The sequence below is a fragment of the Nomascus leucogenys genome, chromosome 22a (assembly GCF_006542625.1).
Source record: "Nomascus leucogenys isolate Asia chromosome 22a, Asia_NLE_v1, whole genome shotgun sequence".
In the NCBI taxonomy this organism is placed as follows: Eukaryota; Metazoa; Chordata; class Mammalia; order Primates; family Hylobatidae; genus Nomascus; species Nomascus leucogenys.
In genome coordinates, this window is record NC_044402.1 from 63,303,665 (window position 1) to 63,330,265 (window position 26,601).

The following is a 26,601-nucleotide window of genomic DNA, read 5'->3' on the forward strand; positions in this document are numbered from 1 at the left end:
GGAGACCACTTGTAGGGTAGAGGATTAGATACTTATTTGAATTTGGACTTTGTTCTCTAGGCACTGGAGTCAGCTCTTTTCTAAGCTCTACGCTCTGTGTATTCTAAGTGTGTGTGGGAGGCAGGTCAGGTGGGTGACTGTATGGGTGGGTGACTGTATGTGTTGGTGACTGTGTGTCAGGGGGAGAGGAGGAAGAGAGAGAGAGGGAGAAAGACAGAGAGAGAATGAATGAGTGAGGTTAATTTTCCTAGGAAGAGAATATTAGCAATGCAGAGGAGAATGAAAGGATGTGGGGAGATTGGAAGCAGAGAGATCAGAATGGCTGTTGCAATCAATGGTCATCCATTTAACATTTATTCATTCATTTAATAAATATTTATTAAAAACCTACTATGTACCAAGTGCTGCAATAAACCCTAGATGCATAAACAGACATGCTCTCTGTTCTCATGGAGCCTACAGTCAAGAAGATTCTGGTGAGAGATGAGCAGCTCTTAAACTAAGGCCTACATAAGGATGTGCAGAAATCACCTGTAGTCTTCAGACACACTCTGTATGTTCTGTATGGTCTTTTCTTCTCTGTGTAACTGCATACATGGAGAAGAAAAGAATGAATGAAGAGGCATTTATGAGGTCGTGGACACAACTTGGTTACCTATTGGACGCTGGGGATTAAGGACGGGACAAGTCAGGTGATTATATTTTTGGTGTTTGGTAACTCTGTAAACTCGATATTGATGGCTAAGTAAATAAGTTTGTGGGAAGGGGAAAATAATAAATGTTATTATACACATGTTATGGCTGAGTGCTCCAGGTAACATACAAATGGAGATATCCATCCATTTAGAGTTTAGGAGAGAGTTGAGACACTTTCTCCTTCAGTTCAAACCTTTCATTTCAGAGTCTGAGATACAGATTTGAAAGTTATTATGAGGTAGGTGATAATAGAAGGCACAGGAGGTGACAGGATCCAGGAAGAATGTGCAGATGAGGAAGAAGAGGATGTATGCCTGCGACTTACAGTGCTTGTGAGATGAGCAGAGAAGGGGGCTGATCCCTACTCATATCCTAGATTACTTCCTCTCCTTCTCGGTAGCACCTGATGTCAAAACGGCCTCATCTCTTTTCTGCATTTCTCTCAGTGCGTAAACTGTTTAATCTTAAATAAAGAACCCCAAACTTCCCCTACAGGGTTACTCTGTTGACTTTATGGCCCCTTTTAGCATGTGACTGAGTCTCTTCTTCCCTCACAGCCCGTGTTTGTTGAAAGCCTAGTGACATTGGGTGTTTCCTGTTCCTCACCTGTAGTCCATCCCCTGCAAGTTCCTTGGCTTTGACAGCCCCTGAACACTGAAATGCCCCTGGCTGAGGTAGTCTTCAAAGTCTACTTTGAAGTCCTTATCTTATGATGTGTTTTGAACACATTAATCTTGATGGGCTCTAATAATCTCTTAACTCCAATTCAGTCCAATATAATTTTGAAACCCCCAAATTTATCTAATTTTAAAAGGCTCCTTCACCCCTAGATGACTTGGAAACCTTGGTGTGGGGTGGGGTGGGGAATGGCTGTTTCTCTCTTCTCTCCATCTCCTTCCTACCTTTCTCTAGGAGTTGGTCTGAGAGGAGAGATGAGTAGGGCCAAAGGAGACAACATGAGTGGCAGGTGCAGCTCCTATCTAGGTGCTATCTGGGTGGGAAATGCACAGGTGTTAGCTCTCTCTTATGGGATTTTCCGTGGCTTCATTAGAGATCCTCCTGCTGGGATCTTAGGTCTGCAACTCTCTCTGAATGGCTGGCCCATTTTTTTGCGGGGAGGATGGTGGTGAGGAGCTTTGCTTCTCCCTCACCAATCCAGTCTGCCTCTTGGGAAAGATCTCTTTAAGTCATATCAGCCTGTTCCCTTTGGTGGGATCTACATTTGCCTGTCTCTCCAGAGGTGACATGTAGCTTGCCCCCAAACCAGTGCCCCCTCTTCCCTCTGCCACTGGGCAAGGGCAGCTCCAGCCAGTCTCTTGTCTTTAGACTTTCCAGGTGGGAATCAAATACTAGTGCCTTTTCCATTAAGCTCTCCCATTGGTTCTCTTGCAGCTCCACTCATCTGGCTTAGGTAGTGGAGCTGGCTTAGAGAGTGGAAATAGAAAATACTACAATATACTAAACTTCGTAAGGCAGTGTGGGGTAAGGACTACAGCAGTATGTGCAAAGCCTGGTGGAAGCAGTAAGAAGGGTGGGGGTAGCTCTGCTTTGGGGTGAGGGGACACTATCAAAAGCTTCTGGAAGAAAGAGGAATGACCTGGCTTTGAAAGAATGAGTTTGTCTGGTAGAACAGGGGTGAAAGGCTGTTCTCGATGAAGCTAATGGAGGCAAGCTCTGTAAGTGAAGGCATGGGACATGAAATAGCAGAGTGTATCTGAAGACTACAGGTGATTTCTGTAAGTTTTCGGGTTGAGAGTAGGGGAGTAGGGTGGACAGGTAAACAGGGCTTGTGAATACACACATGCACACACACAGAAACAAGGTGTGCAAACCGACACTTCACAGAGCAATGAGGGAAACATATATACTGAGGATTGCCTTCTTTTCTATTTTCTCATTCTTTCACCTGGGTTTAGGACCTTGAGAAAGACACTTTACCTCTCTGGGCTTCAGTGTTCTCACCTGAAAAATGAGGATGTTAGATGTTCTAAAATTCCCCAATTCTAGATAGACTTTACAGAGAAGCACTGAACAAAGTTTAATTTTTTAATCTGAGGGTTTGATCTGTAGAATTACAGAACCCAAGAATATTGATTTTATTAAATATGGAGAAACATCTTTTTTCAGGGTTTTTTTTTTTTTTTTTTTTTTAATGGAGTCTCACTCTATCACCCAGGCTGGAGTGCAGTGGTGCAATCTCGGCTCACTGCAACCTCCGCCTCCCGGGTTCAAGTGATTCCTCTGCCTCAGTCTCCTGAGTAGCTGGGACTACAGGCATGCGCCACCACACTCAGCTAATTTTTGTATTTTTAGTAGAAACGGGGTTTCACCATGTTGTCCAGGATGGTCTCGATCCCTTGGCTTTGTGATCCACCCGCCTTGGCTTCCCAAAGTGCTAGGATTACAGGAGTGAGCCACTGTGCCTGGCCTTTCAGTTTTCAAAATTGTGGTAAAATATGCACAACATAAAATTTACCATTTTAACTAATTTTAAGTGTACATTTAGTACATCTAGATTGTTGCGTAACCGTCATGAACATCCATCTCTAGGATGTTTTCGTCTTCCCAAACCGGAATCTGTTAAACAATGACTCCCTATTCCTCCTTCTCCCAGCACCTGGCAACTACCACGCTAATTTCTGTTCCTATGTATTTGACTAATAGGCACTTTATACAAGTGGAATTATACAATATCTGTTCTTTTGTGTTTGGTTTATTTCTTTTAGTGTAATATTGTCCTTAAGATTTTTCCATGCTGTGTCATGTGTCAGAATTTCCTTTCTTTTTAAGGCTGAATAAAATTTCATTGAATGTATATATCACATTTTGTTTGTCCACTCCTCTGTCAATGCACATGAGTTGCTTCCACCTTTTGGCTATTGTAAATAATGCTGCTATGAACATAGCTGTGCACATATCTCTTTGAGACCCTGCTTTCAATTCTTTTGGGCATATACTCAGAATTGCTCAATTATAATCTATGTAATTTTTTGAGGAATTGTCCTACTGTTTTCCACTGTGATTGCACCATTTTACATTTCTACCAGCAATGCACAAGAGTTCTAATTTCTAATTTCTCAACAGTCTTGCCAACGGTTGTTTTCTTTTTTTTTTTTTCAATTAGAGAAAGGATCTCGCTATGTTATCCCGGCTGGAGTGCTGTGGCTATTCACAGGCAGGCTCCAGCTACTCTCGTAATCAGCACAGGAATTGTGACCTGCTCTTTTTCCAGCCTGGGTCGATTCATCCCTCCTTAGGCAATGGGGTGGTCTCCTGCTCCGGAGAGGTCCAATATTGATGCTGAACTTAGTGTGGACATGCTTAGTGCATAGCGCAGTACTACAGCGCAGAACTCCTAGATTCAAGCAATCCTCCTGCCCCGGCCTCCTGAGTAGCTGGGACTACAGGCAACACTGCACTTCACTTTCTTTTTCCTTTTTTTTTTTTTTTTTATGGCTGATAGCTGTCCTAATGGATGCAAAGTATTATCCTGTGGTTTTGAGGTACATTCTCCTCATAATTAGTGATGTTGAACATCTTCATGTGCTTATTGACCATCCGTATATCTTCTTTGAAGACATGTCCGTTCAAGTCCTTTGCCCATTTTAAAAATCAGGTTTTGTTGTTATGGTTGTTGTTGAGCTATGGAAATTCTTTGTATATTCTGGATATTAATCTCTTATCAGTTGCATAATTTGCAAATATTTTCTCCAATTCCCTGGGTTGCCTTTTCCCTCTATTGATGATTTCCTTTGATACACAGAAGATTTTAATTTTGATGAAGTCCAATTTATTTATTTATTTTTTGTACTGCTTTTGGTGTCATATCCAAGAGATCATTGTCAAATACAATATCATTAATATTTCTCTTAAGTAAAAACAAAGAAACGTCTTTTATGTGAATTATAAATTAGTCTAAGTTCTATCTTTAAAATTCAATTTTCTTGCTTAATATGCAAAATGTAATGATGCTTCATTAATTTTATTTTTTATGTTTTATTTTTAAATTTTATTTATTGAGTTTTCTGTTGTTTAAACAATAGAAATTTATTTTCTCACAATTCTGGAGGCTAGAAATCTAACATCGAGGTATTGGTAAGGTTGGTTTCTTCTGAACCTCTCTCCTTGGCTTGCCGATGACTGCCTCTCTTTGTATCTTCACATGGTCTTTCTTCTGTATCTGTGTCCTAATCTCCTTTTCTTTCTTTTATTTTTATTTTTTATTTCAATAGATTTTTGGGAAACAGGTGGTGTTTGGTTACATGAATAAATTCTTTAGTGGTGGTTTCTGAGATTTTGGTGCACCCATCACTCAGTGTGCACTGTACCCAATGTGTATAGTCTTTTATCCCTCACCCCCTCCCACCCTTTTCCCCAAGTCCTCAAAGTCCGTTGTGTCATTCTTATGCCTTTGAGTCCTCATTGCTTAGCTCCCACGTATGAGTGAGAACATACAATGTTTGGTTTTTCATTCCTGAGTTACTTCACTTAGAATAATGGTCTCCAACTCCATCCAGATTAAGCTTCATTTATTTTCTACATTGACCTCCTATCCTGTAAACATACTTTGGGTGTCTTCTTATCATCTTGGTTGCTTAGGGAACAGGACAAGCTTTCAACAGTCTATGCCTGTTACATTGTCATTAAATATTCTCAAACTGTTCAAAAGGTTTAAAATAATTCTTTAAACTAAGCATGGTTTAAGTTTGCTTTGGTTTGCCCAGATGAGAAGCTTAAAGACTTGCAGAGAGGCTGAGTATAAGAAGGGAGTAAGAAGGTAAGTTAATTCTTTCTGGTTCATGGTGATTGATTAAAAAGTGTTTTTTTTTTTGTTTCTTTCTCAATTTTCTAAAACAAACAAACAAACAAACAAACAAACAAACAAACACTACTTTAGGTACATCCCAGGTAAGGGAAACTTCTTCTGGAGGGGTGGCTATCAGAAGGTTATCAATGAGTGGGAAATGGTAGAATAATAGAAAGCTGTGCTTCTTGCTTGCCCCCTTTTTCATGGGGTCTGTGATGTGATTCATCTGTACTGGGATGATAGTGATTGCTCTATCAAGAAAATTTTAAAAGACCAAAAATCACTTTGATTTGGTGTTTGTCCTGACCTACCCCTATTCAATTCATTGGGTAATCTTGTATCAGTCATTGAGTTTCACATTTATAAAATGAGATATTGGAACCAACAGCTAAGCTTTCATTAACCCTGAACTATAACACAGAGGCTTCTTGGGAGCTATATTTCTTCTAGTTGGGAAAACGGGGAAAAAAGAAATCTCTGTTTTCTTAAAGCAAAACAGAGCCACATAAATAATTAATCCTCAGCAAGTTGAACAATTCATTTTTGGCAAGGGTGTAATTCCCCAAAGTTGGGAGAATTCGGGAAAATGTATTTTGCACGTGTTTCTGAGAGGTGTTGTGGCCTTTGATAAACCTTTAGTGTGGTTTATTGAGTAAATTCAGCCTTGAATCCTAAGGTAGTTAACTATTGTGCTTGAAGTCTTGTTTCATGAGGGTCTTTGTGGCTTTTGGATTTCCAAACTACGAGGGGCTTCCTGGGAAAAACCTATGCCTGTGGATTGCTTAGTATTCACCAAAGATTCTGAGTTTTCTGCCTTTGAGGACACATAAAAAGGAAATTTGGTATAAATGTATGTGTATATGTTATATGCCCAAGTTTAGACATTATGTGAATTGTATACAATGAATTCCAGGTGACTGTAAAGTACATGATTAAAGTACATTTTGCTATATGGAAGTTATATTGAGCTTTATGATTTTTTGGAAGGGCTTTGGACAATGTTTGCTTTCTGGAGTTTTCTCCAAAGAAAAGTGTACTGCAAAAGAAATGCATATATTTTATTAATCTTCTTCATCAACAGTGAAAGCAATAAATTAGATACATATATTTAAAAAAAAACCCAGCTTTACACCACTGTTTTGGTATACTAAATACATGATAATTGATTTTTGGATGTTTTATTTTTAATCACTGGGGAATTTAAGTTATGTTACCACCTGCTTGCTTTCTGCTTCTTCCCATGTTAATAACTGGCACATACAATTTTGAAAAAAATAAAATGCAGATGTTTTTTCTATCATGTCAAAGTGGCATGCGGTTTTGATCCTGACATGGAGGGTTCCTATCAGATTGCCCTTTCTGAAATCTCTGGATCTATTTCCTCTTTTGCCTGGACTGCTGTTACTGGTCGTTGGTGTGTTATTCAATTATCTCTACGTTTTAACCTTGGTGTTTACCTCTAATGTTGCTCAAGTCAGTAAATGATTCATTGCATTTGAAACCAATAAACAGGGTTTGGCAGAAAAGGGACAATGTGTGGCGGATGTGTTTGGGCTAAAGAGAACAATGCATTTGAAACTGGGCTCTAAGAGCTTAGAAATTCAATTATGCCTTCATGCAGACAAGGCTAGGTCCCACAGTTCCTGGCTCAGAGTGAGCACCCAGTAAATGTTCACAAAGATGAGGGTGATGGTTTTATTCTACAAAATCTGCATGTACAAGGAAAGCATCTGCATCAGATTGCACAGGCAAGTTTCTCAAATTCTAGGTTATTGAGATTTCATCCCCACCTCTGAAACATCTTTCTGGGTTTCCTCATTCTTCAGGTACAATTGATAATTTTGTGGTATTAGCATTAACACAAATAACCTTGCACATTATCAAATACCAGGCAATACATGCAGAAAGCTTAAGAACACATGATGCTGCTTTGAGCATAAACAAATGAATTTTTTTTTCTCTCTAAAAAGTGCCTCAAACCTGAAGCTTAAAGAACTAGGAAAAAGTTATTTAGTCAAGGCTAGTGAAGATACTAGGTACAGAATGAGTTTCTCTTGTTCCTGAGCTTGGTTTTTCCCTGAAATATGTTGCCTTATCTTTCTTTTTTTAAAGTGAAAAATAAAAAAAGAAAATCCTCTTTTCTCAGGAAGCAATGCTAGTGGAAGAGTAGTGTTTTTAATACCAATTATAGTCAAATATCGTTCTCAGACATAGAGTCAGAATACGGGCCTTTAAAAATTCTTCATGTTGGCCTCGGTGTGGTTGGCTCACACCTGTAATCCCAGCACTTTGGGAGGCCAAGCTGGACAGATTGCTTGAGCTCAGGAGCTTGGGACCAGCCAGGGAAACATGGCAAAACCTTGTCTCTACAGAAATATACAAAAATTAGCTGGGTGTGGTGGTGCGTGCCTGTAGTCCCAGCTACTCAGGAGGCTGGGGTGGGAGGATTGCTTGAGCCCAGGAGGTCGAGTCTGCAGTGATTTGAGACTGCACCGCTTCATTCCAGGATCGGTGCAGAGTAAAACCCTGTCTCAAAAAACAAAACAAAACAAAACAAAACAAACCAACCCAAAAAACAAACAAAAAACTTCATTATCTCCCTAGGCACACATATACTGGCTGTGTTCAGGATCAGAAAGTTTTTATTTCTTCGGCCTAGATAGTGAGTATTGGTGACTACAAAGAAGTCTTTGTGGTATTTACTGTATATCTTTGGTAGTCATAATTCTTCCTGAGCAAAAGAAAGGTCTGCATCAGGTCTTACTTTACATTTTTTGGCATCATAAATCAAAAAATTCCATGTTGCATGTCCTGTGTGAGGAGAGTTTCTGCAGTGAGAGAATGACCTGTCCTTCTGCCTAGCACTGGCATCCCACCTTTCTTGCTGTTATTTATGCTTTTGACCAGTAACTTTAGTAAAGAGGGAAAAATCTAAACATATTCTCTGTGAAAATTGTTCTCTCAAGAAGGTTCCTTATGGTGGCATATTAATTTTCTGTTGCTGCATAACAAATGACCACCATCTTAGTGGCCTAAAACAATGCTGATTTATTATCTATGGTCCCGTAGATCAGAAGTCTGGGCACGTGCAAAACCAAATAAAATACTTATGAATATATTTAACCAAGGAGGTGAAAGATCTCTACAAGGAAAACTACAAAACATTGATGAAAGAAATTGTGGATGACACAAACAAATGGAAAAACATCTTATGCTCATGGATTGAAATCTACAGAGTCTATGGAATTCCTATCAAAATGTCAACATCATTTTTTGCAGAGTTAGAAGAACCATCATAAAATTCATATGGGACCAAAAAACTGCCCAACTAGCCAAAGCAATCCTAAGCAAAAAGAACAAAGCTGGAGGTATCATAATACCTGACTTCAAATTATACTACAAGGCTATGGTCACCAAAACAGCATTGTACTGGTATTAAAATAGACACATAGATCAATGGAATATAATAGACAACCCAGAAATAAAGTCACACGTCTACAACCAACTAATCTTTGACAAAGCCAACAAAAACATACAGTGGGGAAAAGTCACCCTACTCGATAAGTGGTGCTGGGGAAATTGGACTGCCATATGCAGGCACATGAAACTGGACGTCTATCTTTAGCCTTATACAAAAATGAACTCAAGATGGATTGAAGACTTAAATGTTATACCCCAAAGTATAAAAATCCTAGAAGAAAACCTAGGAAAAGTTTTTTTGGATATTGGCCTAGGCAAAGTATTTATGACCAAGACCTCAAAAACAAATGCAACAAAACCAAAAATAGACAAATGGGACCTAGTAAAACTAAAAACCTGCACAGCAAAATAGGTATTCAACATAATGAACAGACCATCTGCAGAACAGTAGAAAATATTTGCAAACTACAGATACAGCAAAGGACTAATATCCAGTATCTGCAAGGAGCTCAAACAACTCAATAAAAACAAACAAACACCAGAACAGCCCTATTAAAAAGTAGGCAAAGGACACAAACAGACATTTTTAGAGGAAGACATAGAAATGGCAGATAAGCATGTGAAAAAATGCTCAACATTAGTAATCATCAGAGAAATGAAAATTAAAACCACAGTGGGATACCGTCTTATACCAGTCAGAATGGCTCTTATTAAAAAGTCAAACTACAACAGATATTGGTGAGGATGCTGAGAAAGGGGAGCATTTATACACTGTTGATGGGAATGTAAATTAGTAGAATCATTATGGAAAACAGTATGGTGATTTCTCAAAGAACTAAAAATGGAAGTACCATTTGATCTAGCAATCCTACTACTGGGTATCTACCCAAAGGAAAATAAATTATTATATGAAAAGCATACCTTCATTCAGGTGATTATCTCAGCCCTGTTCACAATAGCAAAGATATGGAATCAACTTAAGTTTCCATTGACAAATGACTGGATAAAGAAAATGTGGTGTGTATGTATTTATGTGTGTGTGTGTGTGTGTGTGTACACATATATATACACACATGCATTGGAATTCTACTCAGCAATAAAAAAGAGTGAAATCATGGCTTTTGCAGTAACCTGGATGGAACGATTATCTTAAGTGAAGTAACTCAGAAAGTCAAATTCCGTATGTTCTCACTTATAAGTGGGAGCTAAATAATGTGTACACATGGATATAGTGGAATAATAGACACTGGAGGCTTAGAAGGGTGGGAGAATGGGAAGAAGGTGGGACAAGAAATTACTTAATGGGCACAATGTACACTCTTCAGGTGTTGGTTACACTAAAAGCCTGGACTTTACCACTATGCAATCTATCCATGTAACAAAACTGCACTTGTACCCTCTAAATCTATTAAAAATTTAAAAAAATGTCTGGGCACAGAGTAGATGGGTTCTCTGTTCAAGGTCTCTCAAGGCTGAAATAAAAGTGTCAACATGGCTACATTCTCATCTGGAATTCAAGGTCTTCCTCCAAGTTCATTCAGGTTGTCAGTGAAAGTCAATTCCTTGTGAATATAGGATTTAGGTCCTCATTTTCTTGCTGGCTGTTGGCTGTGACCACTTTCAGCAATTAAAGGCTGTTCTTGGGTTCTAGCCCCATGGTCTCCTCCAAGCCACATGGCAGGTTGCTCCTTCAAGGCCAGGGGGAGAATCTCTGTCTTAAAGACTCACCTGATTAGGTAGAGGCCATCTCCCTTTTGAATAACTCAAAGTCAGCTGACCTCTCACTTTAATTATATCTGCATAATTCTATCATCATTACCATATAACATAACCTAATCATGGGAGTGATAGCCCATCATATTCACAGGCTCTGCTTCTGCTGAAGGGGAGAGGACTACACAGGGTGTGTACACTGGGGGTCAGAATCCTAGGACATCTCAGAATTCTGCTTCATACAAGTAGTATGTTTGAATTTGAGGATTTGAGAAGGCCACTAGACTCAGCCTTTGTGAAAGCAACGTTTCTCCTGCTGGCATTGTAGAAGTCTGTTCCATGTCTTTCTGGGCTCCATGTATTTCACTTAAGTCTAAGGAATGGACCTGGCCTGGATCATTTCTGTTCCTGGAGACTTTACTGAGGCTAAGTGGGCTTTAGCTTCCTTAGAGGAGTTCAAGTCTGGGGTGGCCCCTAAGCAGTTCACTCCATGAAGTAATCCGAAGTCTTGGTAGAATACCCAGCCCTATATTCAGTATTAAAGCTGGGACATGTCTGATGTCAACAAGAAGACAGGGAGAAGACTTGGCCTTATCTGGTTCTGATCAAAATGTAAAGAATTTGTGTGGAATAACCCTAGATCCAGAAATATGCCTAGTCAGCTCTTTGCCCTCTGTGAGCTGTGAGCACAGCTCCTCTAAAGAGGCAGGAAAAGAAGAAAATGGAGGGAACCACCAAAAGGACCTAATTTGTTAGTGTTAATCGGAGGCCTACCCATTCTCCTAATTGATTGTTCACTACAAAGTAGCTTGATGCTTCTTTAGCCTGGGAGCTAAATGTAATCAACTTTTGTTTGTTTCCGTAAAAAAATTTTTTTTTGCCCTTGAGGAGATCATTATTTCTATTGTATGAAGATGGTAGCCCAAACATTAGAAGTAATTAGAGCAGATGGCAGTAAATACTTTTATTTTAAAATACACAGAAGCTTATAAGCTGGTTTTCATTCTCTGGGCTTTTTCCTTTTTCCTCTGCCACCACATATTCATTTTGCTTCCCTTCAGGTGTAAAGAGAGGGAAAAAAAGCAAAGGAGGAGAAAAAAGGTTTCCTGGTGTATGAAACTGCGGAGCTGTCAAACGTTCATAGCAGGGAAAGTACGCTTCTGTGTATTCAATCACTGAAATTAAGTGTTTTCGAAGGCAGTGCAGTCATGGGTCCATTGCATGGGGGAAATAACATGTTGTAGTCCATCACTTAAAATGTTAACCTTGTCTCTTAATAGTGACTGGGAACACAAACACGTGCTCCATGCTCGCTGGTTAAATGGCAGTGTGTCAGCTCTGTGAAAAAGGCTAGCATGTATCTGTCAATCTTCTGATCTGGCTCTGTGTGTGTGTGTGTGTGTGTATTCATGTGCATGCATGTGAGTGCGTGAGTGGCATACACACACACACACACACACACATACACAACTTCCCGCACTTCCACTTGCCTTTCTGTGGCTTTCTGAGATCTGGCTTATTGTGTACTGAAAAATGGGAAGAATTGAATCAGTTTCCAGTACTTTAATGTATATCCTTCACTAAGATGTTTTTGCTTGCAGTCCCTCAACTCTCAGGTAGCTGTATTATAACTACCTATTTTCAATTACAGAAAGTCCCATTTTGCACATGTTTTAATACTGATGTACCATAGATACACTATACTGAGCATATTATAGGTACTATACTGATAGTATAGTATGAAACAGAATTTACCGGGGGTCCCCAAACTTTTCCTATAAAGAGCCAGATAGTAAATATTTTAGGCTTTGTGGGCCATGTTGCCTCTGTCACAAACTGAAAGCAGCCACAAACAATATGTAAATGAATTGTCTTGCCATGTGCCAATATCAAAATAGTGGGTTGTGGACTGTAGTTTGCTGACCTCGTTATATGTTACGAGTGTTTTACTTGATTTTGTTTTTCTATGACATGTGAAGAACTTGATGTCTACCCAGGTCTTTGTGCAGTGTTTCTCATTGCATCACTAGAAAGGCCATCTGGCCCTACAGCATTCCTTCCTCCAAGGCCAGCCGCCTGATCCTTCTGGCTGCAGCTGTAGTGCTCCAAGCACACCCGTTTTTCAAGGTCCTCCTTTGATAGCCTCTGGCTCATACTCTACTTCTCTGCTCCTTTCCCAATCCAATCCAATCAGGGCAGTCCATGATCACTCCATATCAAATAGCTCTTCCCACCCTGGCACTTCTGATCCACTTCACCCTGTTTCTTTTTTACTTCAGAGCACACTATTAGTTTTATATAGTTAACCTGTTATCTCCCTAAAATATAAGCTCCATGCGGTCAGGAATTTGTTTTGTGCCTGGTGTGTAGTGGGTGCTCAATAAACATTTGTTGAAGGCAGGGATCCATCTACTCTGTAGTTCCTGGAAAGTAGTCTGAGAAGAATCTGTAACAAAATGAGATAATACCTGTTAAGTGCACCCAGTAAGTGTTGGCCATTATTATTAATTAAACTTTAAGTGGAAAGAGTAATACCTACATTTTTTAGTTGTGAGTATGAAAGGAAAATAAATCTTGGGGCCTCCCAAATCACTAAGCTAAAGGGAAAAGTCAAGCTGGGAACTGCTTAGGGCAAACCTGCCTTCTGTTCTAGTCAAAGTTATCCCTCTGCTCACAGAGATAGATGCAGATCTGATTGCCTCCTTTGTAAAAGCTAATCAGAAACTTAAAAGAATGCAATCGTTTGTCTCTCATCTGCCTGTGACCTGGAAGTCCCCCTCCCTGCTTCAAGTTGTCCCGGATGGAACCAAGGTACATCTTACATATATTGATTGATGTCTCATGTCTCCCTAAAATGTATAAAATCAAGCTGTGTCGCAACCACCTTGGGCACATGTCATCAGGACCTGCTGAGGCTGTGTCATGGGCATGCATCCTCAACCTTGGCAAAACAAACTTTCTAAATTAACTGAGACCTGTCTTAGATATTCAGGGTTTACATAAGGCTTAGTGATACTGTAAATAAAATGTACGGCATTGCGCTTGGGACATTAGAAACATTCAGTAATCAGTAGCTATCATTATCATTTTTTTCTCCCACAAGTGGAGAGGTCTTTGGACTTAAAATTCAGAAGAGATGCTATTAGAGGAGATTTGAAGATTCAAATAGAAGAAACGATAAAAGAAGACTGTTAATTTGTCCTGTCTGCAGACTTTGAAACTCCTCTGAAGCTTAAGAGTGCTAATAACTTAGATATATGAAGCACTGAGGTAGTGTCAGCAATCTTTGAGAAATCGCAGAGGATAGGAAGTGTGTAGAACCAAGAGATAAGACAATGAATTGCTTGGTTTTCTAATGATGAGAAAGGGTCAATTTGAACTGGGCAGGAATCTCTGACAAAAAGTACTGTTGACATTTCTTTGAGTAGTCAGTGTGCTACACAGTGCAGTGTGGAAGGACACTCTCATGTTATCTTGTAATCATGAGAGGTTTATAACCACCGAGAAAAGAAAGTGATCACTTAGAGCCTGCATGAGGTCAGTAAGAATAAATTATACCAAACTAATTCAATTTCCTTTTTGTTCCCTAAAGAGTTATTAGATTATAGGTTAGGGGCTCTATTCATAATCCTGGATTTGTAGATGGTTGACTTTTCCACACTATCTTTTGTTTTATAATCAGCTGAAATAATCTCAGCCTGTGTCATCTGTTGTGTCCAGATTAAAAAGAGAAAACGATGTTTAATGCACTTGATTTCCCCTGCAAGGCCATCTCCACTGTGGTCAGCCATCTAATCCTCTGAACTCTCATAGCATCTTGGTTATGCCTTTAATTATTGAATCAATCACACTTTAATTATCTGGCTATTTGTATTTTTTCTAAATGATAATATAAGTACCTTAAGAACAAGGATGAGGTCACATTTATTTGGGAGAAATGCCTTTATATTAGCTCATACAAAAGGATTTGGAATTTTAATTGGCCAATAGGTTTAATATCATTGAACATTATAATTCAACTGTTAAAATAGCCAAGAGTATTAATTGGGAGAATAAATGTTATTTAATGAATGATATGAAGACAATCAGTTAGCTATTTGGGGGAAAAAAAAGCAAGGAATAAAAACAAGAAAAAAGTATAAAACTTTCCATCAACATAAATTGTAAGTTAGTTGAGGATTAACATGCAAATATAAAACCCACCAATCAAGAAGGACATATAAGTGATATTTATGTCAGGATGAAAGGATGTTTTATCTATAACATAATGAAGAATGTCACAAAAAAGGTAAATAAAGTTGGTTTCGTAAAAATTAAAACATTTCAATGTAAAGAAGAACTGAATAAAATTAAATTATAGCTTCATATCATATTATTTCAGTTATTAAAGTATTTTTCATTATGGCATCATAAGTCCAAATAAGAGTTGACCATTTATTCATTCAAACATATTTTTGGGGTAGCCAGTAGATGCCAGGCATTGTTGTAGGTACTAGGGATACAGCAGAAAACCAAGACACTCTTGTGAAGCTTATATTCTATTAGGGGTTGACTGATTATAAACCAGTATACATTGTATTAGGTAGAGATGAGTGCTTTGGAGAAAATCAAGAAGGCTACAGAGTGGAGAAAATGGTTACAGGGACTTGTCTTTTCCTGTTTCCAGGATTTGGATGCTGAGGAAGAAGACATTTTGGTGAGGTGTCAGAACAGCTATTTCTTGTTCTTGTCAGCCAAGAGACACTGTGATTAGAGAGATTCCCATACGCCACCTCCTCTGCCACCCCAGCTCAATGCATACACTCACAAATAGGTCTTTGCTTTGCCGGGTGTTCCAACTTGCTGATCAATGACTTCTTTCAAGATAACTCTGGTGGTGTTGCAAGTACATTTAAGGTGACATGTAAGATTTGCAGACACTGCACATTCCCTGAAGTTCAGAGAAGTGCTGACAGGCTGTAAGAAGAAAACAATTGCATAAGCTTCCTAGCTGAGGCAGGAAAGTTTTTTTCTTGCTTTTTTTTTGGATTTATTTGAGGCTAGATGCAAAGATGAGGTCATGTTTTGGTCAATCCTTATATCTCTGTTTTCACGCCTGTCCCCATATGCCTATGAGGAATGGATTTTCTTCATCTGCAGAATAAGAATGAGTGATGTGTTTATCTCCAGGAAGAACACTAAAGCTAAAGGCTGAGCATCATGGGAACTATAGAGGAAGGAGCTTATATTAGGTGGAAGTAAGCTGGGTTGTTGACACGGAATATGGCCTTCACCAAAAATATGTTGGTATCAACAGAAACATTCTCAAATATATTCACAAAATCTTTAATCAATGCTGTTGGCATTTTTTTTTCTTGATTGGATCAAAGGTGACACGGATTGGAGGATGAAGATGTTGGAAAGTGAGCCATCCTCACAGTTTCATGGACCTTTTCCCTGGGAGGGAATGATACCACCAGCTCTGTTAACTGAAAATGTAGGAGAACTAAAATTCTTATGGCAAAGTGCATGTAATCATGGATTACACTGATAACTTGCAATCATAGAGACATAGAGATATACTGCTCTTCTTCTTCCCCAGGTAGCTGGTAAGCAGTGGAGGCTGCACTAATTTTTAGATTTTTTAGCATTTAGTCATTATTTTGTATAAAAGCATGAGTACATCAATAAACATTTATATATCTCAAGATATCTTTGTTATGCTAAGGGGAATTCAGGGCACAAAGAAGCTTAACTCTCTTGAAACTGAATGCTGAAACATCTGTATTCATTTGACATTGGCCACATTGACTAGAGAAACTTAAGGCGAAAGAAAAAATTGGTGGAAGATTTTATGAGATCGAATCTGAGTCTCAGGTTCCAATTAAGTAGCACTATTCATCATTTGGTTTATGTTTAAATGGAGCTTGAAAACACGAAAAGGGATGTAAATGTTTCAGAAGACCTAGGGGATATAGCATTTTTAAGGTCTTAGCACCTGTATGTTCACCTGTTGCATTAGGAAGAGATGTGTGTGTGTTTGTGTGTGATATCTGTAAAAGCATGTATGGCACCAGCAGGTATAAGATTCATTTAATAAATTATTCAAAAACATTTATTGAGCAACTACTATGTGCTAGACACCTTTTAGGGATGTGGGAATATAGCAATGACCCAAACCACGCCCCTGCTTCATTTGAGTAAGCTTAGTAAGTGATAACCAAATATGCAAGGAATTGTATTATTTCATGCTAGAATGAAGCATTATTAGGGGAGAAGGAATGAAGGAATGATTGAGGGTGCTTTTTAAAAATAAAAATACAAGTAAGTAGGTGATACTTGAGCAGGGGCATGAATTAAGTAAGGGAGTAAGCCATGCAGATCTTTTGAGCATCCCAGGAGAGGCCACGGTAAGGGAAAAACTTCAGATGAGAGCTTCCTTTTCATGACTCCAGTTTGCCTCCATCACTGTGAACTTTGACACATCATTTAAACACTTTGAGCCTTTGCTTTCTCCACTGGAAAGTAGAGATAACAGTATTTGACCTTTCCACCTACTGGGTTGGGACCAAGTACAGCGATCTTTGAAGGCTGACAGGCTAGGCCAAGAGGTTATAGCACATGGAAGGCAGCAAATGGCATAAGCAAGTGCTTCAGAGCAAGAAAGTCTCTAAAGCTTATTGAGAGCTAGATAACAGATATCTGTGCTAATCATAAAAATTTAAAAATGTTCTCAAATTAATTAATGGTTACACCATGAAATAGTCTACCTTTGACCCACTTAAATATCTAACTAATATCTAGTTCCAGATCATTTTACTGTGTATGTAACGAGCCCTGGTTTTCTTCGTAGTTCTGTGGCTGGGTTATGGATCTGACCACCAGGTTAATGTCTCAGAAAGCATTGTGCTGCTGAATTCTTCATATTTCTTATAGTTCATCAACACATCATCCTTCCTAGCTTGCTAGTCTTTGGGTGATCCTGGCCAAAGACCCTAAGCTTTGGATGTTGGTTTGGAGAAAACTTCTTGGTTCCTTTTAAAGATATATCTCCTTACCCTCCAGCCCTTGCCCTGAATTGATCCTTAAATTTTGATGCAGAAGTGTCATCTGAGAGGATCATTAAAATTGTAGGTCACTGGGTCCCACTTCTTGAGCTTTTAATTTCATAGGTATACGATGACACTAGAGAAATCTACATTTTATTAAGCTCTAAAGAACACTGCCTAAAATAGCATCTGTAAAATTATGGGGTAGGATTTGGCTAGAGTCCTTTCCATCTCTGGCCTTCTGGAAATCCAAGATTTTTCAAATGTCCTTTTATCATGGACTCTGAGCTGACACTACAGATAACCTGGCTCACCTTGTTCTGCAGTTTACTTTACCATCTCTGTTTTTCCCACCTTCTTTCATTCCAGTTTCCTTTGATTTGCCTCCCTTTCCTCTTTCTGTATTCTATGGGAGAAAATTAAAGGGTTATAAGAATGTATAATATATGTAGCCTTATAAGAAGTACTGTTTATTATTTTACCAACCTAAAGCTAGTCCTATAGTGAAATCATCTAGAGTTAAATTTCTCTCCTACTTTTGTAGCCTACAGATAGTCACCATGGGGGCGTGGTTCCTGCAGTTCACAATGATGCTCCCGTATCACCTATTCTTTCTTCTGTGATACTGGAACTGGTTATCACTATGCCTTATTTCTTTCCATCTCTTAAATTGTGATGAGTCATAGACTTTTATTTCTTTGCAGATGTAGAAAACGAATAAATTGCAAAGCCTTCTCAGTGATTGTGTTGGGTCTGCAACTCAGCACTGTACCTTGGGGTTTGTATCCTCTTCTGGAAAATGTAACGGCTCTTCTGGCAACACAATTTTCCATTTTCTGTCTCAGAAATACTCTAGAGCACTATTCGCTGTGTAGGTGGAGTTGTCGATATTACAAACGTGCCTTCCCTTCTAACGATCTTCTCCCATCTGCCTCTAACACATCACGAGAGGACCTTCTAGGCGGTTTATTTTTATAGGAACTTGGGCTTCACATTTGTTGGAATCTGAATGGGAAGAAGACTGGAGAGAGTGGCTCACACATGTCATATGTGTTACCTTGAAGGAATCACCTTCTCTATTGTGATTTTTTTATGTTTATCGTAATTATGTTTCCACAACTTCACAAGGCATTTAGACATGTTCCCAGCCTCTTGGATGAGCTGAATATTGCTTTCTGTGATTTTTATGTCCCTGTTTTAAAAAACGTATGACATCAGAGTGACCATAAATTAACAGGAAAGCCAAAAGTTCTGAGAGAGGGACTGAAAGCTGGGGTGGAGAGGGAGTGCTTCCTTTTCTGGCTCCTTCTGTCAGTACAGCTCACTACCCCTCACTCAAAGGTTCCAGGCTATTTGCTTGCCATCTGAAGTCGGTTGGCATTCTGCCTATGCCTGTATGGGCTTTGTTCAGCCCTGATGCACCAGGCACAGGGGGAAAGGCAACAATAATATCATAAAAGGCCGAGTGGGAGGATAGATCTGAGCACTTGGGGAGAGGAATGTTCCTATAAAACAGGGACTCTTGGCAGTAGAGCCAGTGAAAAATGATACCAATTACATAAAGCAAAATGCCACCCATCAAGCAGAACATTTTAATTCTCCCTATTCCAGGCTATTTATGACTTTTTGTCCAAGATTCAATACATGTCGGTAAAAATAAATGGAATCAACCTCATCTGTTAGGTAGAATGGGGCCCGTGCTAGAGGGGCATAAAAGGTAAGAAAACATTACCAGCATGTTATTGGAGAATTCCAGAGGCTGGGCACAGAAGAACTTCAAATATAATTTTGCCTCTCATATTTTTTCCTGTTTAGGTTAGTCGTATGAAAAAGAGAGAGGTAACCAATTTTATGGAGACATTTAAAATATTTAAATTAATTTTACTTTCTTTGAGAAGTTTCTATTTTGATTCAATACTTATACTATCCCGCCCAAAAACAAGGAATGAACCAACAAACGAACAAACCAGCGAACCAACCAATGAAGCAATGGACCAGCCAGCCAACCAACCAACCAACCCACCCACCAACTCAGCTCTCTGTTTTCCAGGGCAACTTTTTACAGTTCTGCCGGAGATGGTCCAGGACTCACAGCTGGTTTCCTGAAAGGCTGCCACAAGATGGCGACAACATCACAGTGGAGAGTGGCCAATCGCTTCTGCTGGACGCTAACACAAGCATCCTCAACTTGCTGCACATTAAAGGTCTGTGGAGCTTGTAGGTCGGTGATATTATTCTATGTACTTATATCACTTGTAAGTGGGATGGAGGGGGGAAACTTTTTGGATAAGTTCCAGAACTTAATTGACAATTTATCCTCAGACCAAACTGAAATTTTACTATGTAAAGGAAGAAGTGGTCAGAGGGTTCAAAGTGAAAGGCCCTTCTTTGGACTCATAATAAGCACAGAGCTTGATTATTTTAAATTTTCAAAAACAAGAAGGTTAACAGTGTTCTCAAAGAATATGCTTCTTTATTCAAGCGCTTTTTAGTCATGCTTATCCAGGACAGCCCCCACAATACAGCAAAATGCCCTGAAATTGGTTAACGTTGCTGCCTTTGAAATACCCTGCCAAGAAAGCAATGTCTTCCTGCTTTTACCCTGTTGTGGTTTTGACTTCTTGGTCCCATGGAAAGTCATATAAATAGGGTTTCTTATTGCAAAACCGGCCATATAGCTCTAGGGTTTGTGAAGTTGGAAGAGGCTGAGATTTCGAATTTCAACTCTACTACCACATCTTCAAATGGCTAAGTCAGTTATTTCACCTCTTTGTGCATTTCTTTCCTTATCTGCTAAATGAGAATAAAAATCATGGCCTACTTTAGTGGCTGAAAATAAGGAATAGTTATCGAAGTGCCTCTGTTCATTGGCAAATGAAAATTACTTGGGAGATATGATTAGTTATGGATATCTATGAAACTCTGCACTAAAACACTGTTCTTTACTATAAATATATGTAACACACAAACATTCATTCTTATTAAAATAAGAATATAGCTACATGAGGGGAAAAATAAAATATTTTAAAGGGGATAAACTAATGGAATTTTAATACCTGTCTCTTTTAGACTGAATCAAGATTTAGGCATTTTGTCGTTCTCTATTCTGGAAGCTGTTTTTTTTCTCTTCTATAGCAAGGAGAAGTTTTCAGTCAAATCAGTTAATGAGTGCCCTTTAGGGGATAAAATGGTCTGTCAGCTTGGGCTCTTGCCCTGTCTTTGTGTGTGTGTGTGTGTGTGTGTGTGTGTGTGTGTGTGTAGCTAGTGGCTATGGGAATGCCACTATAGACAGTCATCGACTACCTAAGGACCAGCAATGACAAAGGAAAATTACAGACCTAAGCCTCATTTCAGAGAAAAGATACTCTTGGCAGGCCTTTAACCAGGGCTTTCTCCATATGAATCAAATTCTGCAGGAGGGTGGGCTCCCCTTCAGGCATTCAAAGGTCTTGGCCTTATATTGCTACTACCACTTGGGAGAAGTTTCCCAGCTGAAAGTCTTGGATTACTAAATCTCTGGATGTACTGTTACTTCCAGGTAAATCATGAATAGTGTTGACAGGACCAGAGGCTGAAAATAGAGAAGAGGCATCAGAAGGAGACGAAAGTGTAGGAGAAAGGCAGGATAAGTATAACATTCATTTGGCTTCCCACTCTTAAGGATTTAAATATCTGAGCAATCCCAATACTTGTCCCAACCTCCAATAGTGGTTTCTCTTAGTATTTCTGGCTTAGGTAATATTTCACTCTCATATTATTTAGATAAGTGAGTTAGGTTTGGAAGGGCAAACCCTCATCCTGTGGAGAGGGAGAGTAAGTCATCTGAATGATCTGCTCTTTCTCTTGGGGAGGAGGAGTAGGTAGGATGTAAGGCTAAGTAGTAGATTCCAGTTTCTGCATGAATAAGATACAGGAGTTGTTGGCAAAAAACAGAGCTGCCTAGAGTGAAACGCTGAGGTTTTTGTCATAGAGATATAGGTCATAACTTCTAGAAAGAATGAGAACAGGGCAAGGACACAGATCAAATTTTGTTCAACAGATAATTTGTGAATGCTTAGAGTGGCCTAGGATTCCTTTGTGAAATACAAGAAAAAAAATGAAGAATAATACTTACTGGCAGTAACGTGTAATATTACCAAAGAAAAATCATTAGAAAGTAAATATAAAAGACTAAAACTTCTGGTTCTAAAATAAGTGATGCTTGCAGTGAGGCCGAATGTATACTGGGGTAATCTTGGTGTCAGTTATGTAAGATCAGAGTTGGAGAGTGGAGAGGAGGTGAAGGGCAGATCATTTATGTCTGAGACATATTGCGATCACATAGATATTAACATATACACAAATCAAAGTTTGAGGAAATTCTCCATCTCACTTATTGGAATTGTATACATCCAGTGGCTCAGACCAAAAACCATGGAGGCATCCATGACTTCTTTCTTTCTTTCACCTCCTATGACCACCCCATCAGTGAACCCCGTCAGCTGGATCTTCAACATGTGTCCCATGTAGCAACACTTCATTGGTACTAACCTAGTCTTAACCACCACATTTTTGGCCTAGACCATCTTAAATTGCCTCTTATTTTGTTCCCATGTTTCAGATTCCTTGTTTTCATTAGTAGTAAAACCCTAATTTCATTGGTAGCAACAACATACTCAGCTGAAATGCTCTGTTTCCTGAACACTTTTGTAGCTAGACATAGCCATGTGGCTAAGGGCTTACCATGAGATAGAAGAAGTACCCTGCAGAACATCTGAGAAATTTCCAAAAGTAGAGATGACCCAGTAGGAAGTACACCCTATTTTCCCTTCCTTCTTTCTCTTTCCTACTTGCTGGTATGTAAATGTGATGGCAACATTTTCAGCCACTATTTTGGACCATGATGCTACTTGTTAGTTAGAATGGAAAAGCAGAAGAATAGGAGAAACCCAGGACCCTGATGACTCTGGAGTTGCCGTGATAAGGCATTCAACCACCCACCTCTGAAATAACTTTTTGTGATAGGAAAATAAGGCTTCATGGGTTTTAGTAATTGATACTTGGCTTTTAGGCTATATGATAAAGTAAACCCCCAGCAGTTTATAGTCCATTTCCTTCAAAAATTTAAGTCAAATATCTCCTCAAAACCTCCAGTGGAATCTCAACTCACTGGGAATCAAATCACTGGTCCTTACCATTATTTAACCTCTGATCCCCTTGTTGACCTTATCTTCCTCATTCACTCTGCTCTAGCTCTTCTATGAATATACCTGCTTCAGGACCTTTGCCCGTAATGTCTATGGCCTGGAATGCTCTTCTTCCACATTCATGTGGCTGGCTCACCTATTTCATTTGCTCTTTGAGAAAATATCAACTAATCTGGGAGGACTTGCTGGCCGTCATTTCTAAAATTACAGCCATCCCCCAGGACTCTTTATCCTTTGATGTTGCTTTACTTTTCTTCATAGTACTTATCATCACATGGTATATTATCAATTTACTTGCTTGTTTATAGTCTGTCTCCTCTACTAGAATAAGCTCAAAAAAGACAAAGGATTTCATCAATTTATTTACTCTTGTCTCTTCAGGGTCTAGAACAGTGCCTGATGCATGACGAAGGCTCAAAAATTATATGTTGATTGTAGAAAGAATGGACAAGTAAGTGGTCCTGGGTGAAATTTAAGAAGTATATATTTTAAACCCTTGCTCTCTTAAATACCACTTTCCCCAACTAATTTACTTTCACTGTCCTTAGTTGTTCTCACTGATTACACACACACACACACACACGTATGTATAAGTACACACATATACACTTACATATTCACATATACATATATACACATGCACAATATGTACATACACACACCTGTCTATATGTATATGCATATTATGATGAATTGTTAGAAATATAAAATCTGTTGGTAAGTTATATTTATGTTTCTAAAAGGCATTTGGCCAAAGTCTTCACTGGTGAAGAACTACAACTTTCAAATATCTGGTCAATGTAACATAGCTGTAAACCTCTTTTAATGTCTTCCCTTGGTCTATAATATGTGTGAAAGTACTTGAAAGATAATAAGCAGCTCTTCAAATATAAGATTGAATAATCGTGATCATCATCATCAACAACAACAGTAACTCACTCTCCAAATATTAGTTACTATCTTTTTCATATACATTCACAGTGTCAGAAAAATAGCTGAGTGAAATTTTCTTTACTTTTTCTGATACCATCTGCAGGCTTAGATAAAGCCTGAGAAATTTCAAGCCAAAAAATAATTTCTTCAAAAGATTTGAACCAACAAAATATGAAGTATTATAGTGGAAGTACTTTCTCAGCCATTTCTATATTACAAAGACTACATTCTACATGAAGTAGATATATTTTGACAGGATTACTGCTAAGTAACAGTGAAACTAGATCACCTAAGAACTACATTTGGAACTACTTTATGAAGGTATTACATCCTCTATATTATTTTTCCATTCATGGAAACCAGCATCCTGATATGTAGAAAACTAAGCTCGTACAACAGGAAAACCAACAGTTTATGGACCCTCAAGAGTCTTGAACTCTCTGTGCTTTACTCATGTTTTCATCTATAAAATAGAATTGACATTTTTTTCTTACACATATGACTTATATAGTAGAAGGCAGGATCATAAATTTTTGGGGGGCAATTAAGAAGTGGCCCCAATGTTTTGTGTCATTATTTATGATGCTATATGTACTGACTCCCAAACTTAAAAAGTAGCAGATTCTTTTGTGACCGTGATAAGAGCTTCAGCTGCATTTATTATTTTATTTTAAGTAGAAAAAGATCCAGAACTTTTGTTTACTTACTATCTCTACTTCTTCCCTCCTTCCTGCCCTCCCTCCCTTTTTTTTTAAAAAAATATTTTTTAGGGGTACCGTTAAACACAAAAGAGAATTAACCCAATCAATTAATACTAATGAGCTGGGATGGAAATAGGCATATTGCCTTGATTTAGTTAATTATATTTTCATTCTTTTATGTTAAGATGCCCAACGGCCATAGGCATTGCTGAATTAAAATTTATTATTTTTATTCCAAGTAATTATGATGAGCCATAATCACAAAGAAGGAACGTTACCCTCTTGTCAGAGCATTCTGCATCCCGGGCAAGGATCTTGGGTTGTGGTCTGTAGTTGGGGAAACATGAATATTTCCTGAATGAAGCAATGAATCTCTTTCTGATCTGGTCATCAGACAGCTTGATGTGAAGTAGTGTAACGATAATGATTAATGAAAGGGTCAATTAGGGGAGAATGAACTCTCTCCTTGGTGTCTTGGTGTCGAGCTGTTAGGTTTAGGTACTCTTATCACACACACAACACAAAAGAAGGTAACTATGTGAAGTGATTGATATGCTAATTTGTTTGACTGTAGTAATTACTTCATTATATATAATACATATTTATTCACACACATACACACATGAAAACATCCTGTTGTTTGCCTTAAATATATACGATAAAAAAGTAAGACAGTTTGTAGTTTCTTACTACTCACAATGCCAGTGCTTATGTCCGAGCAGAAACTTGTTTCCAGTCTCTGTTGCTGCTTAATGGTGCGCTGGTTTCCTTTAATGTGATTTTCTATTTTTTGGTCTACTGGCTTATACTAAAGCAGTTAAACGCTTGGCAGTATTTCTAGCCACAAAGAACTGAGCCTGAATCTGGGCTCCACTACTTCCCAGCTCTGTGACCTTGGGCAAGTTGCAGACCTTCTGTAAGTCTCAGGTTTTTCCTCACTAAGGTGATACCTGGTTATAATGACAATAATAGTAACAATGAGAGCTAGCATTTGTCATTGTTGCATGGCAATATCACAATGTATTGCCTGTCTCGTATGGATGTTTTGAGTATTAAATGAGGGGATATTTGTAAAGCCATTAGCACACAGCCTGGTCCAGAGTAAGAACTCAATTAATGCTAGTTTTTGTTACTTTTGGACTGTCAGAGATAACAGGAGATATGGCTGAATATCAGGCTTAAGTTACAATTTTATTTACAGATAGTGGCTGCTTCTATATACAAAGCAAACTGGATTACTGAAAGAATTAGCTGGGTAATAAAGACCTTGGATTGCTTTTGCTTCTGTTATCTTCAGAATGCATATTGAAGTGTTTTTCCTTCTATTGCGAGGAAGGGACTGATGGAGAAGTGGATCCATTTGCTTTCCTGCATTCTCCTTGTTACTTTGACTTCACAGAAACATGTTTTTCTGGTGTAGCTTGGAACATGATCTCATTTTCTCTCAACTGTTTTTTAGTCCACAGTTTTGAGGACATTCAGATCTTTTTAAGTCCGTTACATCTGGGGTTTCTATGGCATGGAAATGCATATTCTTGGTTTATTGAGATGAAGCATCTTCTTCTGACTCACTGTCAGGTTCGTTGTAGAATTCCTTCATCCTTGACAAGCATTTGAGGATTTCAGAGTGAGGTATTAAATGATGAACCTAGCACAGCCTTTTTTTTTTTTTTTTTAATCCCAGGGATTGTATACTTGGTTGCTTCTAGTTAGCACCAAGCCAGCCTCAGATTCAGTAGATGCGTGCTTCAGATAATGCTTTCCAATGCAGTTATCTAGAAATGCTACAACACAGAACTTTCCTGAGATGTTGCTTGTGATCTCTTTGTGCATCAGGCCTGTGTGAGTCACTTGGCATTTTACCCTGTGCCTATAGTTTCAAGACTTCATAGCTACCAGTTAGGATAAAAAAAAATCTGAAGGAAGGCAGTAATTTTGATAAAAAATATGATATTCAACAATAATTTATTTTTTTCTCTAACTGTAGAATATCTGGTCAACAGGGGAGGGTTTTGTGGGCTGGTAACATCGTTGCAAATGCGTAAATTCAAAATAATTTATCTGCAAGTTGGCTGTAAAAGAAGATGGACTGAATTGCCGTCTCTTGTAGTCAGAAC

The 26,601-nt window shown here is 38.6% G+C and overlaps 1 protein-coding gene across 1 annotated transcript in view; it reads left to right on the forward strand.

Annotated features, from left to right (window-relative positions):
* Nucleotides 1–26,601, forward strand: part of PKHD1 (PKHD1 ciliary IPT domain containing fibrocystin/polyductin) — a 475,332-nt gene that overhangs the window by 109,049 nt on the left and 339,682 nt on the right. Inside the window, exon 35 of the mRNA XM_003254164.4 lies at nucleotides 19,715–19,868. Coding sequence (XP_003254212.2) covers nucleotides 19,715–19,868 — 154 coding nt within the window. The remainder of the gene's footprint in view (nucleotides 1–19,714; nucleotides 19,869–26,601) is intronic.